This window comes from Arachis ipaensis, chromosome B8 (genome assembly GCF_059453495.1).
Source record: "Arachis ipaensis isolate K30076 ecotype BB chromosome B8, ASM5945349v1, whole genome shotgun sequence".
Taxonomy (NCBI): Eukaryota; Viridiplantae; Streptophyta; class Magnoliopsida; order Fabales; family Fabaceae; genus Arachis; species Arachis ipaensis.
Genome location: NC_142443.1, coordinates 6,259,015 through 6,277,455, shown reverse-complemented (window position 1 = coordinate 6,277,455; position 18,441 = coordinate 6,259,015). Strand labels below are relative to the sequence as shown.

Sequence of the window (18,441 nt, the reverse complement as noted above, 5' to 3'; positions counted from 1 at the left end):
ATCACATGACTTCACTAGCAGCATATCTTTAAATTGAATTTAAATCTATAACAGGTTAGTTTTTAACTTACTAAATTAAAAAATACCATAAAAAACTAAAGCCAAGATAAACAAACCAAAGTCAGAATCTAGATTTTATATATTCCAGAAAAAAAAAGCAAAGAACATACTCTAAAAATACCATATTAATTTATATGAGTCAATTGCAAAAAGAAAAAGACACAGAATATACTCTAAAAGCACCGTCTTAATTTATATGAATCAATTGTAAACCATAACATATAATGTATGCATGTGAATTTAGCTTTTAAGTCTTAACTCTTAATTGATCAATATATGTGTAGATTATAATAATAAACAGCATGATTAACCATGTCAAAAAAGAAGATCATTTAATCCAGGCAATTATAAGATCCAAGCCATGATAAAGTTAATTTTTACTTCATTATATATATATATCCCTTTAATTAATTAGGTGCCAAGTTAGTTTTGGATAGATCTAAACCAAGTGAAAATGAGCAAGAAATATGATCGCCCAATTAATATAAATCTAATAATTAAGAAGTTTAATTTCCTCATAAAGGTGTTCCCCGTCCATCGCCAGAAAATTATGTATAATTTTATACAAAGAAATAATTACATACATATATGCAGCAAATCACATAAAGAGTTTTCTTTTCTTATATTTGGTGTATAGCTAGAAAAAGAATATTCACGAGTAGTTCTTCTTCTCCCTTTATTCTGCAATAATGAATTACAAAATGTGAAAAATAACCATCAATTAAAAATAAGGTGGAATAATTCACTAGGGTATGTGAAGAAAAACACATAGTATGCAATTAAAAATGTGAATGAAGCAAAGGTAATTAATAATTAACTACTGTGAATATATCCTTAATCTCTGAGACGATCTTGGAGGCGTTGATGAGGAAGAAGTAGTTTTACGAGAATCGGCAATGAGAGCATCACGAGCAGTGACAATCATTGTGTGAGGAGCAAACAAAGCATCGAAAGTGGTGTAATCGATCCACTCCTTCATCATCTTCTCTTGTCCCCAGTCTTCTGGAATCTTAACCCTTCCCTTCACTTCTTCTCTGTGCCTCTTCAGCCTCTCCCTTCCTGTTTCCTCGCGCTCTTCTTCGTCCTCGTCTTCTTCATCATCCTCGTCATAATTGGGAGACCTAGATGCTCTTCTTGTGGTGGTAATTATCTTATCGTAATTGTTGGGAGGAGGAAGAACTATTTGTGAAGTAGTGGGGTTCCTTGTGGTGTTCCATGTAGGCATGTGGTGGGACAATTTCTTGTTTTCTTCCATTGAAACAATAATATAAAGGTAATAAGTAGTGAGATCCAGCAAGGTGGTGATGATATATATGATGATGCTTCGTTCTTGAGATGGAAATGGTGGTTAGTTAGTTAAGGTAAGGCTGGTTGTGTTATGTGTGGTGATTTGTGAATAAAAGAATTAGAAGCATTGTGATGAAATAATATGGATCGAGTGGGGTGTTTAGGGTACACGTCACTTACATGCTTTTCTATGGCGTTTGAGCTTTCTACGTCTCGCTCATGGTTTCAACAAAACCCATTGTGTGGTTTACTTCTCATGTACGTATACTTATATTAGCATACCATGAAACAAAAACATTTTCTCTTTTACTTTACACCTAAGTCCAGAGTATAAGTATCTCGTATTAAAATTTGGTCAGTATTTAACTAAAAAAAATAAAAATATTTAATAATTAAAAAAAATTAATTAAAAATAATTATAATTTATCTTATTTAATATTTATTAATTATTGTGATAATTAATTAATATTAAATAAAATAAATTCTGACTGTTTTTTATTTACCTAGTATTACCTAATTTTAAGTTATGGCTGTTTTTAGCTGATTTTCTTTAATTACCAAATATTTACGTTATATTATTAGATGTAATCTCAGACTATTAAAAACACTAATAATAATTAATTAATAATTACAAATTATAAAATCTATCAACCTCTTAACATTTCTCTTAACACAAATTTAAAAAGATATGTTAAAGAATATAATATACACGTAATTTAATATGATAATAATATTAACAACTATTTTTATAGTATAATAGGTTTTATTTTCAAAAATTGATGTTTGTATAATTTTTTAAAACTTTTTATTACATAATTTTTTTTTTATTTTTTTGATTTGAATATACTATGTATATATAAAAATTAATCATAATACAAATTTTATATGCTTTTAAAAAATATATATAATATTTTTCTTTTATTTTATTTGTGAGGAGGACCGAATCATGCAATTTATTTTTCTTTGGATTTTATTATTGATTTATGATTTAGGGTTATTGTATTAATAACATTAATGGGAATTGATTTTGATGAGAAAGATGTGGACATGAGTGAGAGCGGCCCTTTGAAACCAACCAGATATTTTTCTTTATTAATTTAATTATTTTTCTCTTTTATATGGTATTTTGCTCTCTCAATATGAGGGGGCTAGGTTGGCATAAAACCATCCTCAGAATTTGGCCATGTTACCATGGATGCAACTTTGAAACTTACACCGTATAATATGGCTTTCTGACATTGTCGTTTTGCTTCATGTATCACCGTTTTGTCATTTGTCGTCAAAATAGTTGCAATTTTTTTTTGTTCTATTTCAAATTTAATACTATTATTTTTTTTTTTTTGAAGATTCACGTATAGTTATATAAAATTGATAATCGAATTGTTAAATAATAATTTAATTAAATATGTTAAATTATTTAATATTATTTTTATTAATAAATTTTATTTAATTTTTATTAATAACTACCTGTAAATTTTAATATTATTTTTTATATTTAAGCATTTGAATTCTAGACCCCGATTAAAAGAACAGTAATCTATCACTATAACGAACTACATGTTAGTGTCTACCCAAAAAAAAAACTACATGTTAGTATGTTACACTAATTATGATCGTACTACAATAATAGTATGTTAGCATGTTAGTAGAGCACACTCCATATTATTCCACATATAGTCATATATCCAAATAACAGTGTTGGCTGTTATTAAGTGTTTGAATATGACTACCGTTGATCCTTCAATTTAATAATTGAGTGTTCTGTATTTTATTTGAATTTGAAGTCATGCATTTAATTCTCGTTTATTTTTCTTATTATCTTCGATAAAAAGAAGTGTATTATTATTATTATTAATTAATTAATTAAAAAACCAACTTATATTTAGTTTAATCAGGTGAATTACTTTAAATAAATTGAATAGCGAAAATTTAGAAGTAAATTAAACTCAATACATATTATTCAAATCCTACACCACTATACTATTCATAGCAACTTTATTAAAAAATGTATTATTATATTATATATATAAACTCAGAGACCCTACACAGTACACACACCACGCATTAACTATGGATTCTTATACAGTTATACCACCAGGTGCATAAGAGCCGCCTAAGAGGTACCAATACCATGGTCTGATATTTCAAGTTCAACTAGCCTCATCTGCAAATATTTATCCTTTTTTTCTTGGATATTCTGCAAAATGTTCATTTTTCTCTAATCAAATATTTATCCTTTTGTTTTTGTCTTAATCAAATATTTATTTATTTATTTTTTTTGGTTACCCACAATATTTCTCAACTCGACAGACTAAAGACTAATTCACCACGGATCTGAACTCCATTTAAGAGTGTGTCACTTACTAATACGTTACTGTTGCATACACAAGGCAGGATTTGAACCATCAAATATTTATCTTACTAGTAGGTTGGGCCAGGGCCAAGCAAGTTACAAATGGAGGCCCTGTTTTTAGGCCGACAGAAAACTTGCCTTCTGCTATAATTGGGCCAGAACAAGTTGCTGCGTAAGGCCCATTAACTATGAGAATGAGACTCATAAGTTGAGGAAAAAGTGGACATCAGTGTATGTGTACTGTTATACAATTAGCAAGACCTAGAGTTAGTTAAGAGCGAGTTAGTTCACTTTTCCACAAATTAGTATAATCCCGCTGGGTCCTTGGGCACATTGAAAATGACATTAATCATCTTTTTTTCATTTCCTGATACCGGTTATGGTAGCAACTCATGCTTAGCTCCTCAATCTCCTTCATGCAGGTTACATCCTTTTAACTTGCTCTATTTTTTTATTTTTTTTTAATTCAATTAGTCGAGAAAAAATGCGGATATTGTAACAGCAATTGGATAATAACGAATAATTGTTGCAACTCCATCTTTTCCGTATTAATTTATTAATGGAGGTTGAGGCACTGTTTAGTTGTTCCGCTGAAATGATAATATAAAACATCACTTAATTAGTAGCATGTATAAAAATGTTGTTGCCATTAAGAAATATGTTATGGTGTCTTTGAATTTGGTAGAAATAACAAAAACTATATGTCTATATCCTGCTGAAGCTATCTCTTTTATCATTACTGTTTACAAGCTAATCATTAGTCTTTGATGTTGCAACTTATTTCATTCAGTTAACAAAGACATATAAATATATATTTGGCCACTTGTTGGATTCAAAGATAGACCAGATGATATTGCAAAATAATAACACACTGTTCCTACAATCCTCCAACTTATGCTGAATCAAATCTTGAAGAACCATTATTCTTCTCTGTATCTATCCATAGTTAGTTAGGCCTCTCATCAGCTCCAACTGAATCTGTTCAAATCCAGTTGTTTACAGCTTGTTGTTGTTGTTGCAGCTTCATTGTTATCTCCATGTGAGTTTAAGTCCAATCTTGCTGCTGAAAAGTATGGAGGAGGCAACCTATAATCATGGGAACCTCTTCCTCCATCCATTGCTTCATTCTTTGGTTCTGTCCTATTGCTGTTTCTGTGCCAGAACTCACCATCTGTGTGAGTGTGACTCTCAGTATACATGCTGCTTCCATTCTCAGTTTCCCTTTCAAGTCCAATGCTCATAGACAAGTTTCCACTGCTTCTCTCTGCACCATAGCTACTTCTTTCTGAATTCTTGCCTAATGGAGCTAGAAATGTGTTGTTTTTCACTTCATTACTCCATTTAGGAGCTTCTGTGCCTCCCTTTCTTTCCATGAATGCATGGCCATGGCCATTCAAGTGCCTTAAACCTATCCCACCATTCTGTATCTCTTGCTCCTTCTGTGACCCTTCACAAGATGTGAGGCAACTATCTATTGAGCAATCATTTGGCTGGTTGGTTTGTGGTTGCTGGGGGCAAAATCCTTGTAGTTCCTTCAGCTCTGAAAATGCCGAGTTCAAGCACTGGGAGGAGACCTTGGACACCAGCTCTGATAGTTGAACTTTGGCAGCTTCAAGTCCTACCATTCCCAAATTTTGTCTACCAAGTGTCTCTTGAGCTTTCTCTAGCACAGACTGCAGGTATTTTCCTTGTGCCTCTATCCGAAGCTGCAAGTGTCTTTGTACCTGAACCAGTCCAGAATGAATTGTTAGTATTCAATAAAACTTGTAGAGTTGTCGTGCAAAGAAATATGTGCAAGAAATTTTACAGGCTTAAATATGTTTTTAGTGCCTCAAAATTTTCTTATACCAAGTTAATTTGCTTTGGTTAAGCGTTCGACTCACCTCAAGTTGTTCATTTAGCCTTCTCTGCACTTCAATTTGCATCTGCAGTGCCTCACTTATATGTAAATCTCTGCTACAAGGACAATTATCATTAACATAAATTCCTTGAGTAGTAGAATGTTTATAACAAACTAGATTACACAAGCATGAAGCATGTGACAAAAAAGGATTGGTTTTTCTTACTTGTTAGCCTGTGGGCCAAGGCTTAACTTGTTCATATGAGTTCCACTGGGTTCTGAAAGTGATCTTTCACTTGTTGTTGCCCCCGCATTTGTTGCTGGTAAGATAAAATTTGTTGTTCAGAACAAAAAAGGCTCTCTGGTTTCTAAGTAGATTCAATGAAATGGAAGAGATTGTTCTCTTACTGATTTTGTGTGTTACAGTGTTAGTTTGTCCATGCAAATTCTTGCTCAATCTGTACTTCTGATGACAAAAGGAAACAGGATCAGGTGTGCAATTCCAAAATAGTGATGAAAAATATTTATGGCAATTCCAAAATTTCATTTAGGAGAATATGAAAAGAACAAATAAAATAAAATAATCCGCAACCTTCACAATCTGTAACATCCTTCTGATTCACATGGTGTGGAACTCTTAAATGAAGAAGCATTTACTACGCAACGAAGTGAAAATTCAGTTATAAATCTTATTGGTAGAGACTTTGTTCAACATAAAACTATATTTGATTCTCAACTTTAGATGAATGATACTGAAATTCAAATTGCTTGCAATGACTAATGAAAATGAAACTTTGCACAACCAATAGATGGAAACTAAAGTCTTGTTCTAACACAGATTGTTGATGATTTTTACCTGCAGATGGCTCTTCAGATGATATAAAGTAAGACCTGGAATCCCCATGAGTTTCATTACTGTTTTTGGAGTTGCCTCTACAATAAAAAGATTGCACTATGCATTAGTGAACCTCAAATTCTATATTCCACAAGACTTAGTTATCCAAAAGTGGATATGTTATGTGTATACTCACTGTCAGCTCCACCTAACTGGTTCACTGCTTCTATGAACCTGGCATGAAGATCCGGCGTCCATTTCAATCGTGGCTTAGCATCAGTTGAGAGAACAAGTCCAGAATCACCAGACCCGTTTCCTGTTTGAAGGAACATGTGCCTCTCAGAGGGGATTGGCATTCTTGAAGAAGAGTGCATGTTCTTCCCTTGATGATGATACATCACACCTAAAAAGGCCAGGTATTAGAACCTTGACATATTCAATAACAACTGTGTAGCCCAGTTGTGTTGTGTATTTAGTATTTTACCTGATGGCTTCTATTCTCTGGATCACTTTTCTTCCTCTGGAAGATGCAACTAGATAGTGCTCGATTTTCAACTATTCTTACTGGTTTCTGATTCTAATGAGTGGAAGACTTTGTGTAAAATCTGTGTTCTTGTTCTTCTTTCTCCAATGCATGCACACTTCTCTTTAGGGGAATGCATGCTGAGGGGTGGTATTTATATCTGAGAAATAGTGGGGAGTTAGTAACCCATAGAATCTTGGATAGAACCAATAGAAAAACAAACTCAAATGCTTGTGTGTGGTGACATGAAAATATCATATTCCTTCCTACTTTTGTTCACTTGTGGGCCTAAGTTCTCTATTTCCACTTTCCATTCTCAGATGGTGCTGTACATTTTAGTTAAAACAATGACATAAAACTTTGTGTGGTAAACTTAAATATTTGCTAGATGTATACATAATGGCTTGCTTTCTTAGTTCAGAGTAAATAAATATCTCACGTCATTTTAGCAAAATTTTGGATTCTTTTCATAGCATTTTTCGTTTAGTTATGCAGTGCAACTTTGGAAATAAAATTTTGCAAATTTTTTATTGGACAGACTATATCCATGTACATTCTGTATTTCCTGTGGAGGAATTGCTCATAAATTATAATTTTTATAAAGAGAAAGTGATGTGCTGCTATCATTTTCCTAACTGCATTAGGTTCCAGAATTGATCCTTCAAATTTTAACCTAATGTGCATTCTTATACGTTTTTTTTTCCAAGTAAAGGTGGGAATCATATTCCCAAATTTGTTTAATATATATATGACTTAGTTCTAGGGAATCTGATATCTTGATGTAGAGGAAGATTCTTAGAAGTTAAGAAGTCTAATAAATTTTTTATTCCACATCTTGAACTTGGTGTCATTTTTATTAGTCCTCAATGAACATTATGGATAATAGTTATTTATAAGCATGATATACAGGGTGGTTGAATTATCAACGGTAAAGTTTGCAGACAAAGACATCAATAAATATCTTAATTGGTTTTTATTGGTGAAACTATAAGAAAGATTGACTAAGGCACCATTGGATACAAGAGAAGGTTAGTAAATTATATATATATATATATATATATATATATATATTGTGGCAAGATGCTTCCTATTGGGACTGTTTGGAGGTAAAGAATAGAATAAGAATACGTTCTGTTTTGTCTCCTTCAATAAGTTTGGTACTTATTCATCCCCCACCGTTTAAAATAAGAGAAAATTGGGCCCAGAACTTCTCATTCTTTCTTTGGCAGAAAAACACAGGCCCCATCCTCTAGAATCCTAAGCATAAGGGACCTAAGAGAAAAAGGGAAAGCCAGAATTGTACTTGCTTTTATACTTGCATTCGGTTAATTGCAGTACTATTAGTCTATTACAATATATATAGGACTACTTTCCTTCCACATTGCCCTTGACTTGTACCATGGTTAATGTAGTGGATTCTCATTTATGAATCAATGCATTTTTTTCATTCCTGATGTAACCAGCTTTATACTTTATAGTGTTGTGAACACTTGTTCTTATCCACGTAGAATTTTTTCATTAAGTGGATGCTCTTTGGATAGAGCCATGCATTTAGACCTACATGATATACTCTTTAAGAAACAGAAAATGGTAGATTAGTTGGCCAATTATTGAATTTTATATACAAATAAAACAGATAGGCACATCTGGAGATATAGCTAGGAAGTGTAAATGCAAGGCATATACCATGCTAAACCACTATAAACAACAGAAATAAATGCATTAGAATCTGATTCAGTTTTAATTAAAACCGTGCATTCCACAGGCAATGCATATGCATGTGTCAACTGCATGAAAATCTGCATTATTCAATTGTAAAGATAATGATGTCCTAGTGTTGTACAATAAGAGTAAGTGGTGTAAGATGGGGTGATTAATAAAATCCCATGAATATAACAACTAAATGATTAACAGCTAATATAGAATAAATTTTATGTCAAATAAACACAAAACCACTTGTAGAAGGAGAGAGTGTTGTTTATCAAAAGTGTGCTATTTATCAAAAGAATATGATATGCTGAACTCCATTCATCAGGTGCTAAAGACATACTAAGATAAAACATTTTTTAGACAACTTATAGAAACCACTAAAATTAGAAGGAAAAAAAAGGCCAAATATTCCTTGAATAGTATCTTCATATCACTTCTACTCCATGTTCCTGTTCTTGTTCTTGATTCTGATTTTTGAGAATATATAATGCGGCCAGCGAATCTGTGAGAGACTTTTGAGCAAAGTTAAAGCTGAGTTTCTAAATAGTTTCCTGGCATGTGGATTGGAATAAATTGGCCAATGAAGATTTATTTGCCACTTTTTCTGCCTTTTATGGAACCTTACTTGCTCCTTAGATGGACTTGGTATAACCACTCGGCTAGAGGATCCATTTGAATTTTAAAGTTGTCATCTTTGGCATTGCTACAAGTCTTTCATGATTTATAAAATTCGTTCAAAAAGAACAATGGAAACAATTATAGCTCTATATGCAGCCCAAGAAATTCTACTCTTTTTTGTGTATAGAATGTATTATTTCATAGCTGAAATATAAGAGTTCTTCAATGTTTTCTCCCAAGTGACTCTGGAAAAGAAAAGATGCATAAAATCGAGGATGTTACTGGAAGAGAATAAAGAGAACTGACCTTTATGCTTGCTTCTTTTTGTGCTTCCACCAGTTGTTCGAGGTCTTAGTTATGAAGTGCTGATTAATTTTATATCATTTTTGACCATGCAATTAGAGATGTTATTGTCTTAATGATGAAGATTAATTGCCTTTAATGTAATCAGAACCATACAATGATAACCTTGTTGATACAAGTCCAAGTCATTTCTTTAATTCTTTTTGGCTCAAAACCATGCATGCATAATGCATGCTTTTGATTCTGTTTGAGGGTGTATATATATATATATATATATAGATATCATGTTCATGCTTCTAGGAAACTTTACTACTCTCAAGTCGTTGGCATCTTTAAAGAGTATGTTTTGTACAGAACAATGGATTACTTATCTCTTTTTAGGAGTATCCAAATTGCCTTTATCTTCCAACATGGTGGGGTGTCCCACCTTGAGACATGGGACATAAATTTTATTCTTTTTAATTTTCAGTAAAATATATTTACTTCTTTTAAGTTTAGCTAGGCGATATTACACACACATGCATGATAATGATACTAACTCTTTGATTTGTCATTTAAATCTCTAAAACTATAGCCTAAATGCACATTACACAGGAAGTTAATGTAGTTCATTGCTTTTTCTCCCCTGCATGTTGCAATAAGATAGATTCACTTGTTAGTGCAAGAAGAAACTTTGAAATGAGAAGCACTTGACAAGTGGGAATCAAATTGTAGTCTAGATGGTCAATCATGAGCAAAAACCATCATTGAGACGGTTACTAGTACTGATTAATATGAACTTTGGTTGAGCCACATGCATGATGGCATTGGTTGAAGAAATGCAAAGCGAGAAATGACCACGGAATGATATTCCTTGAGGGGAAAAGAGAGGGAGAAAAAAAAAAGTAAGGAAAATGATGAAAGTTTTCAAAGATTCTTATGGAATGAGAACATGAGAATCTTAACTCACCAGATTATTAAAGCCCATAAAATCATATTCTCAAGTAAAGAATGTAGTTATATTCTTCTTCTCCAAAAGCCACAAAAAATGGATTCTCACTCCCCCACCTAGCTTTATACTTATTGCAATCAGATGCTTCTTTTTTTATATCATTATTATGAATGTGTTAAGTCCTAATTAGCATTGATATAATGATATCATATGTGGCAGGTTGCTATGTTTAGATGTAATTTATGTTTAACAAGATTAGAAGTTGATGTTCCCTTCAACTTTTCTCCTAATAAAAATTGGCTAATTGGTTGACATTTGCACTGTTCTCAACTTTTCTAACCATTTAATTTTGCTATAATGATTACTTTTATAAGCTAATTTTATTTAGCTTGATCATCTATTCCATTTCTGTTTAGAACATTGTCATCTTTGAATATGACTATGTTTGATTGATTGGATATCTAATTCAATAGAGACTGGCTTGAATGTTATGCATGATATGCAGATATACCCTACAGAGAAGAGAATATGATTCTATATTAAAGGATGAGTTATAAAGTGCCACCAATGGCAGTCCAAAGCTAAATTATGGATGAAAAAATATATCTGTTTGTTTGAGAAACAAATAAAAGTAGAAACTAATGTAAGACGCTCATCAGAATGACATCATAGAAAATTAGATAGATAATGTCTCTACAATTAGAAAATGGTTAATTGTGATAACAGAAGAAGTAATTTAATTAATTCTCTTTCTCTTTGAAAGGCAGAAGTAATAAATCTTTAGATTATTGATGTTTTTTTTTTTAAATTGTGACATATAAATAGCTTTTAGTTTAAAAATCTCCCTTCTCATAGAATAATAAAGAGTTTAATTTTTATTGTTATTAGACAAAAATTAATTTCAAAAATAAATGACATGAAAATTAATTGTTGTCCACCACTAACTCATATTCCATGTAAGGTGACAAAAACTTACATATTTAAAATTGTTATTTGAAAATGGTTAAATAATTATCAATTAAAAACTTTACATAAAAATAATTATATATAAATTTTTTTTCTATGTAAAATTTTTTAGCCTTTAATAGCACATAGAAATTAAATTATAAATTAGGCCAATTCTATGGTCCCTATAAGAAAGTATAGGGAGCCAATAGAATATTTGTACAATGTGTACAATGGAGGTTTAGGGAAGTATTAGAGATATAACCATTAGTGTTATCTTTTCTCATCAGTTGAAACTTTTTGGGATGAGATGTTTATTATATTATCCCTAGTACGATTATTCTGAATAATATGGTGATGTTCATTTTTTAAATTAGGGAAAAAGACAAATAGGTCCCTGACTTTTCAAATTTTTGACAAATACATCTCTGACAAAATTTAAATACAAAAAAGTCCCCGACTTTAACAAACAGAGGACAATTTAGTCCTTCTGTCTATTTGCCTCTCATACACTAAACGGAATTGGCTGACGTGGCTGAAACGGTGTCTAGGTGTCCGTTACGGTGTCACACTGGAAGGGAAATAAAGTTCGAAGGACAAATAGGTCATTGAGATTTTTTTTTTCATTATGCTTCTATTATGAGAATTTAGTTTATAAAATTATACTTGTATTTTGAAATATAGTTAACTTGTTGTATTCTACTATTTAAATTATTTGTATTAAAATTGTAGAAATTGGGTTTGTTCTGTTTCTACTTTTTTTTTTCTTAAATTGCATTAGTTCAGTTTTAGTGTATTTGTGTATTATATTAGAATTTGTAAATTGCATTAGTTCAGTTTTCATCATACCAGTGGCATTAGTTAGTATCAGTTCATTTATGCATCAAGTTAGCATTAGTTCATTTGTGCATCATTTATGTATTAAATTAGCATTAGTGCATTTAGGAAAGGAGTTTATTAATTTTGAAAAAAAAAATTCTCAAGGACCTATTTGTCCTTCGAACTTTATTTGCAAAATGACGTCAAGGACTTATTTGTCATTCGAACTTTATTCTACTTCCAGCGTGGCACCGTAACGGACATCTGATCAGCCAGTTCCGTTTGGTGTATGAGAGGCAAATAGACAGAAGGACTAAATTGTCCTCTGTTTGTTAAAGTCAGGGATTTTTTTGTATTTAAATTTTGTCAGGGATGTATTTGTCAAAAATTTGAAAAGTCAGAGATCTATTTGTCTTTTTCCCTTTAAATTATATAACCCATTGTACTATGGTGATGTTCATTTTTTAAATTATATAACTTATTATACACATTGTACAAATATTTTATTGGCTCTATAGCAAGATTTGGTGTCTATTAATTGTTGTCTAACTTTTGCTTAACTTACCTTTTGTGGTAAGTTTTGAATTTTTAAGAATAATTTATTTTTATATCTTTTAAATTAAAAATTAATTTTTAACCTTTTTTTAGTAAATAGACACTACTTTTTAAGCCGTTAACCTATAAAATAAATACCAATTTTTTCCTTGATTAAACCTCCAATCTTGTTTGTTACGGTAACTCAAAAAAGTTGAATTATACCCTTGGACTTGGAGAAATTATTAGGGGATTAAAAAAATTAAAAAAAAAAGTCAGAACTTAGAAGCGTAAAGTGTAAAACACTAAAACTACACACATTAGATTTGTCTCCTCCGATTCCGAACACGAAAATCGCAGCAGGCAGCACCAGTCACTGTGGCTGACATGGCAGATGGCACCCTCCAATCTTACCGCCATCACTGCGCAGCTCCGCTTTCAAACGACGTCGTTCGTTCGTTTGTATATGTCTTATCCTATTATGCTACTCAGTATTGAGGATTCTTATAACACTTTCTCTTTCTTTTTCAACAAACATTGCATGTGCTTTTTATTCTCACCTTCTTTTTGTTTTCTTCAGGAAACTGCTCATTGGACTGTTCTCCCTTTCATCAGGGATAGCTTTTGTATGGTAAATAAAATAAATAAAATGGGAAGAAATATTGAGTGTAGTGTAGGATGCAATCCCCTGCCATCAAAATTGAATTTTACTATTTTTAATTATATGGGTGTTTTAAAGTTGTAATCTTTGTTCGTGGGTTTTAATGTTGCGCAGATTGGTTATGCTATTGGTGCCACTACAAGTGCATTTTATGGATTCAACAATGGTATGCTTTTTTTCCCATCCTTTGGGGACTGATTTTTCTGATCACATCTGTATTGTGCATGTATGTTTGTCTCACTAGACATGTTAGCTTCCTTTTTTTTAACCTAAAAACCATAAAAGAGGAATTGCATATATGAGCTTGGCTGTGATGGAATAACATGCATGTGTAATGCTTAGGTCTTTGTGGCTATTAAGATGCATTACATTTAAAGTTCAGTGGGGACATAGATTGGGGTTGAGAGATTCTCAAAGTTTGATTTACTTGTAATTATGGAAATATCACCACTTCCATTCGGAAAGCTGTAATTTTCATAGTAATAGGCTAGAGTTTTAATTTTAAATAATAAACTTGTAGGTTTGCTCATTTTCTCAGAAGATTATGCTAAATGTTCCATTCCATCCACTGAAAAAGATTACAAGTTTCACGTATCAAATGCTTCTATTTATCAAAAGCACTTTGATTTTTCTCTAATGCAGTATTGCCGGACCTATGTGGTTGCATTTTCTCATTGGTGTAAGTTCATTACCTTTTATTTCCACTCGAGTTTCCTTTTCATGCGTTTGGTTTATGCTTTTATTTTCTATTTTTATTTTTAATATTTTTTGTTTTCAGAATTTTGCGAAGAACAAAGAGAAAATAAAAAGTGGAAACAGAAAACAGGATTTGAAAATACTAGAAATAAAAAAAGAAAATGAAAACACAAACCAAATGCATCTTTAGGTTTTTTTAGTTCTCTTTTTATATATTTACTTTTTCTTTACTTTTCCTTTTTGTTCGGCTCCGGTTTTCCCTGTTTCTAAATCTTTGAAGATGTTATATCTATGGCTATAGAACTCTTAAAATTAAGAATCCTAAACAATTGGTAATATTCTTTTGCATGTTTTAAGAGCAACATATGACCTACTTAAAAAATACAACCATTAAAAGATACATGTTCTCTTAATTCAAAATCATGAAGATATCGTCGCTAAGAATCTGTGATTTCTTCATATTTTCATCCCATCATGGCAAAGTGGTTCGTTTTTTATTAACAACTTAGTGTACGAAGCAAAGCTGTTAGCTACCTAAAATAATTCTTTTAGGGAAAAGCAATCAAACTTGAGAGTTCACCTAAACTCAGGGCAAGTCTAGACAATTTTGAATCATAGAACTCATCTTATAAACTAGAATGGGGACTTCAATTCAATTTAACTTGAGAGTGTTCTGGGGTATTTAAATTTTAAACTATTCTTGCATGATTGTGGTGCCTCCGTATTCTTAGGAGGTGCCTTGCAAACTTTCCTTTGGCATCAATGGAACAATGGCTGACCTAGCTGCTCTTGCTTCCTCCCCTTGACCTATAGAATCACATTGCCACTTTAAATGTAAGTAAGTTGACTTTGATCATTCTTTTTAATTAGCAAGAGAATCATAAATCAACCTTGAAATAGAAGAACTTATTGTGAGTTTCAGTTCATTCCTTTCATGACTACTGCATACATAATGCTTTTGTCAATGACTAAGTCTTTGTATTAGGTAGGTATTTGATATTCACAGAGCAGAGGGGACAGGATAATGTGTTGGGAGGGTTAAGCTTTTGTTGTTTTCTGTAGTTAGCCTTTCTAAAAGTTGCTTTCTGACTCACCACCTTTGAAACATTTTTGTTGAGGCATTTTTATTTTAGTTTTCAGAGCCTCTAAAGATGCTGCCTACTGTCTACACAATCTTGTCCATTATTATCATTTCTAATTTGTACCATCATTATCGTTTCCAATTTGGATCGGTTCTGTTTGAATGTAGATAACGTTGGTTGCTTTCCCAGGAAGATCTTCATGCATTTTAATTAACAGCGAACTCCGACCGTGCCAAAATTATCCTCTTGCTGGATCCATTTCCTGTTAGTGTGATTTTGCAATTTGTAACTGTTCAATCACTTTGCAGCATGATATATTTTGCAGTGTGGTTCTTATTGTTTTTATCTCTCATGATTTGCACATTGGAGTATATAAAATTCACTTTTCATAGGTATTGAAGTGTCATTCTGCTTTTACTTATGTGGTGGAGAAAGATTCCTAGGATTGTACCTTTGCTTTCATACTCCGGTTAGAAGTTGATAACATGGTACTGACATAGACCTCTCTGCAATTCAAGCACCACCTGTGATAGTGTTCTCTTCTGCCTGTGCAGGATTCGCCGGTAATTTTCTTGATGGTTGTTTAGCATGATTTATATATTCTTACACAGTCCTTTGGTATCGGTTCAAGGTTGAGCCACATTTGAGTTTGTAAGGAAAGTTTTACATGAACACAAGAATATCTGTTCAAAAGTGAAGAAACATTTGATTGTTGGTGATTTGAATAATAAGCTTTAGGTTCTGGACAGTAGTTGTGAGAATTGAGTAATAACCTTTATGTTCATATATATATATATATATATCATGTTGCATAACTGCAGGTGGGGCTGCTCCTTCTTAGGCACAACTTGCATCCTCATCTTATCATGCAGCATATTGAGCTCCTGCCTTACCTCCGCCATCGATGGATGATGATAAGATTCAGAATTCAAGATCATCCTTCACTATCCAAGACACGCATGTGCATGCGCACGCACAGAACCACACATGTACATACTCTGGCCAGTCGTCCGGTGGTGGATCTAAGATCCTTCTTTTGTTTTTTTGGGTGTATATATAAAATTCCTTCCCTTCAAGCTTAGGTAACCACTACATGTCTTATCTGTGCATGATTTTCCTCTTGTTTTGCATAAACTCCTGATTTAGGAGTTAGGGTTCAGAGTTTATAATTACAAATTTAATTAATCTTTTAAGATTACAACGCTTATGTCCAAGTAGTACAATTTGGCTGTCCTTCTGGTATCAAATTTTTGCTCTTCTTTTTTTATTTTGGGTATGGACTCTGTTAACAAATTTGAATAAAAAAATAAAGAAGAAAAAAACTAAAGCAGATTTTGATAAGCAACAAAAAGGAGTATGGGGCAGATTCTGATCCAAGCCGATTCTGAAGGCTTCTCCTTGCATAGGCTCGGTTGCTAAAGTAGTGTAATAATGCCTTTATCTTATTGGGCTTTGAACCTCTATGTCCCATACCACAAAAAGAGTAGGGTATTCTTAGGTAAACCATTTTTGTAGCCAAACTAAACTTCATCTTCACGACCCAAATTATATATATTTTTTAAAAAAAGGGTTATGTTTTGTATAGTTCTTCTCTCTGTGCAATTGACAGCAATTTTGAACTAGAATTGGATGTATACTATTTAAGTCTCTTGTTATTGAACTACTACCAGTGGCTGTTTAATTTTGTTTAATTTTGATAGATTGACGGTAACTCCGCCTATGTTACACTTGCGGTACATAGTTGGTCCCAAGTCCGGATAAAGGAGGAGGGTTGTGTTAGGTCTTCGGCAACCAACATAAAAATATAGCCGAACTCTCATGCCATGACATGACATTTGATATATTGATGGTGTAAAATGTTTTATACAGTTGTATAATTATATTCGTTTTTTGGAAGATCATTCACGCAGTTAATATAAAAGTAATTATTTTTCTAGCGTGACAATATATAATTAACTACATGTATAAAATTATTTTACACAGTGAATTAAAATTGTATATATATATATATATATAAAAAGATTAAGCAATTTAGGGAACACTAATTGGGGGGTCACCGGTTCAATATTTCTTGTTCATTATTCTCCATATTTTGTGACGTATAAATTTGTAGGTTTGATTGAGTGATTTTAACATATTACCAAATATATAAAAGGGATCAATACAAAATATACAATTTTCTATGGTCTCTAGCTAGGGTCCATTGCCAATCATTGTAAGCCATGATTTTTGTCGACATATATATGTATATATATTCCCACCACAAATGACATCTCTGGTTGATATATGCAAATGGCCATTTCACCTCCAATGAATGAAAGACAATGGTCACAGTCTTGCTCAACATTATTCTCGATTCATATTTAGACCAAGATGCAAATTGCCCTAGCTACTAGGTAGGAGGTACAACAATATGTTATAATAAAAATAAAATATGCTATTTTTGTTACTTGCTTAGACGACAAGTAACGGGACTTAGCATACAATATACATAGTTCGAACATAATCAACAAAATAATAATTAATTACATGATTTTGATTCGGACCAATCACCTTTCTACAATGGAGTTGAAATAATTACGGCTCAAGGAAGTGATAGATTCGTGGAATGGAATGATCTATAGTTGTCTTAAGAAGTTGTCAAAAATAAACATTTCCACATGAAGAAGCTGTAAGGTATTTTGGGAACAAAAGCCATGTATGTACTTAAAAATACATATTGACCTAATCCACAAGGAGGGTTTTTATGTTTTGAACCAAACCACCTTTTTTTTTAAGACCTATGATTGGCATCATAGAGGAATAATTGGTAGGAGTGCATAAAAGGTATTAGATGAGCACAAGATATAATATATGCTTTAAATTTACCCTCTTTATTATGAAAATAGTTCATGGGTCCATTACCAATAAAAGTCTCTCTCATCTCTCTCTCTCTATCTCTTTGTCTCTTCTTTATCTACATAGACATATATTGCTTAATATATTTATGTGCTCAATAATGTTGGCCCCATTCCATTTTAATATGTATAGAGTAATAGACTATGAAAGTGTGGAAATAAATACTTAAAGTATGCATCTCTTCTGCCTAATAAGTATATATGTACCCTCAAGTCATAACGTCCTTCTCTCTAGGGTACTTTTAAATTTCGAAGGTTAGTAGATAAGGTTATTATACAATAGTTTGACCAATAATATTATTTGAATATAATTATCACTATAATATATTCTATATTGATATATTATT

The 18,441-nt window shown here is 32.1% G+C and overlaps 3 protein-coding genes and 2 long non-coding RNA genes across 15 annotated transcripts; 2 read left to right on the top strand and 3 right to left on the bottom strand.

Annotated features, from left to right (window-relative positions):
• Nucleotides 1-711: 711 nt before the first annotated feature.
• Nucleotides 712-1,560, bottom strand: LOC107612014 (protein BIC2). Its single transcript, XM_016313859.3, has one exon. It carries the CDS (start codon nt 1,313-1,315, stop codon nt 878-880), a length of 438 nt encoding a protein of 145 aa, XP_016169345.1. The 5' UTR covers nt 1,316-1,560; the 3' UTR covers nt 712-877.
• A 2,759-nt stretch (nt 1,561-4,319) lies between these two features.
• MYR2 (Homeodomain-like superfamily protein) lies at nt 4,320-7,025 on the bottom strand. Of its 2 annotated transcripts, none has more exons than XM_016314490.3 (7): nt 6,860-7,025; nt 6,572-6,778; nt 6,397-6,473; nt 5,949-6,006; nt 5,767-5,860; nt 5,584-5,653; nt 4,320-5,424 (listed from the first exon to the last, which is right to left on the bottom strand). In XM_016314490.3, exons 2-7 carry the CDS (start codon nt 6,771-6,773, stop codon nt 4,663-4,665), a joined length of 1,263 nt encoding a protein of 420 aa, XP_016169976.1. In that variant the 5' UTR covers nt 6,774-6,778; nt 6,860-7,025; the 3' UTR covers nt 4,320-4,662. The 2 variants fall into 2 exon arrangements, with proteins under 2 accessions (XP_016169976.1, XP_016169975.1); XM_016314489.3 differs by having other exon boundaries at nt 5,584-5,656; nt 6,860-6,998.
• LOC148547080 (uncharacterized) lies at nt 5,242-9,823 on the top strand. The gene is made up of 2 exons (XR_015896159.1): nt 5,242-5,379; nt 6,403-9,823. It is a non-coding gene; the product is annotated as an uncharacterized LOC148547080 (long non-coding RNA).
• Nucleotides 9,824-12,996: 3,173 nt separating this feature from the next.
• Nucleotides 12,997-16,464, top strand: LOC107612763 (uncharacterized). Of its 10 annotated transcripts, XM_088496347.1 has the most exons (7): nt 12,997-13,220; nt 13,339-13,389; nt 13,534-13,585; nt 14,062-14,098; nt 14,847-14,949; nt 15,365-15,461; nt 15,590-15,728. In XM_088496347.1, the coding sequence occupies exons 1-5, from the start codon at nt 13,146-13,148 to the stop codon at nt 14,896-14,898; spliced, it is 267 nt and encodes an 88-aa protein (XP_088352473.1). In that variant the 5' UTR covers nt 12,997-13,145; the 3' UTR covers nt 14,899-14,949; nt 15,365-15,461; nt 15,590-15,728. The 10 variants fall into 10 exon arrangements, with proteins under 10 accessions (XP_088352473.1, XP_088352469.1, XP_088352472.1 ...); XM_088496343.1 differs by lacking the exons at nt 14,847-14,949; nt 15,365-15,461 and adding an exon at nt 16,019-16,464 and having other exon boundaries at nt 13,940-14,098; nt 15,590-15,760; XM_088496344.1 differs by having other exon boundaries at nt 13,021-13,389.
• LOC148547079 (uncharacterized) lies at nt 15,007-16,394 on the bottom strand. Its single transcript, XR_015896158.1, has 2 exons — nt 15,971-16,394; nt 15,007-15,880 (listed from the first exon to the last, which is right to left on the bottom strand). It is a non-coding gene; the product is annotated as an uncharacterized LOC148547079 (long non-coding RNA).
• Nucleotides 16,465-18,441: the final 1,977 nt, after the last annotated feature.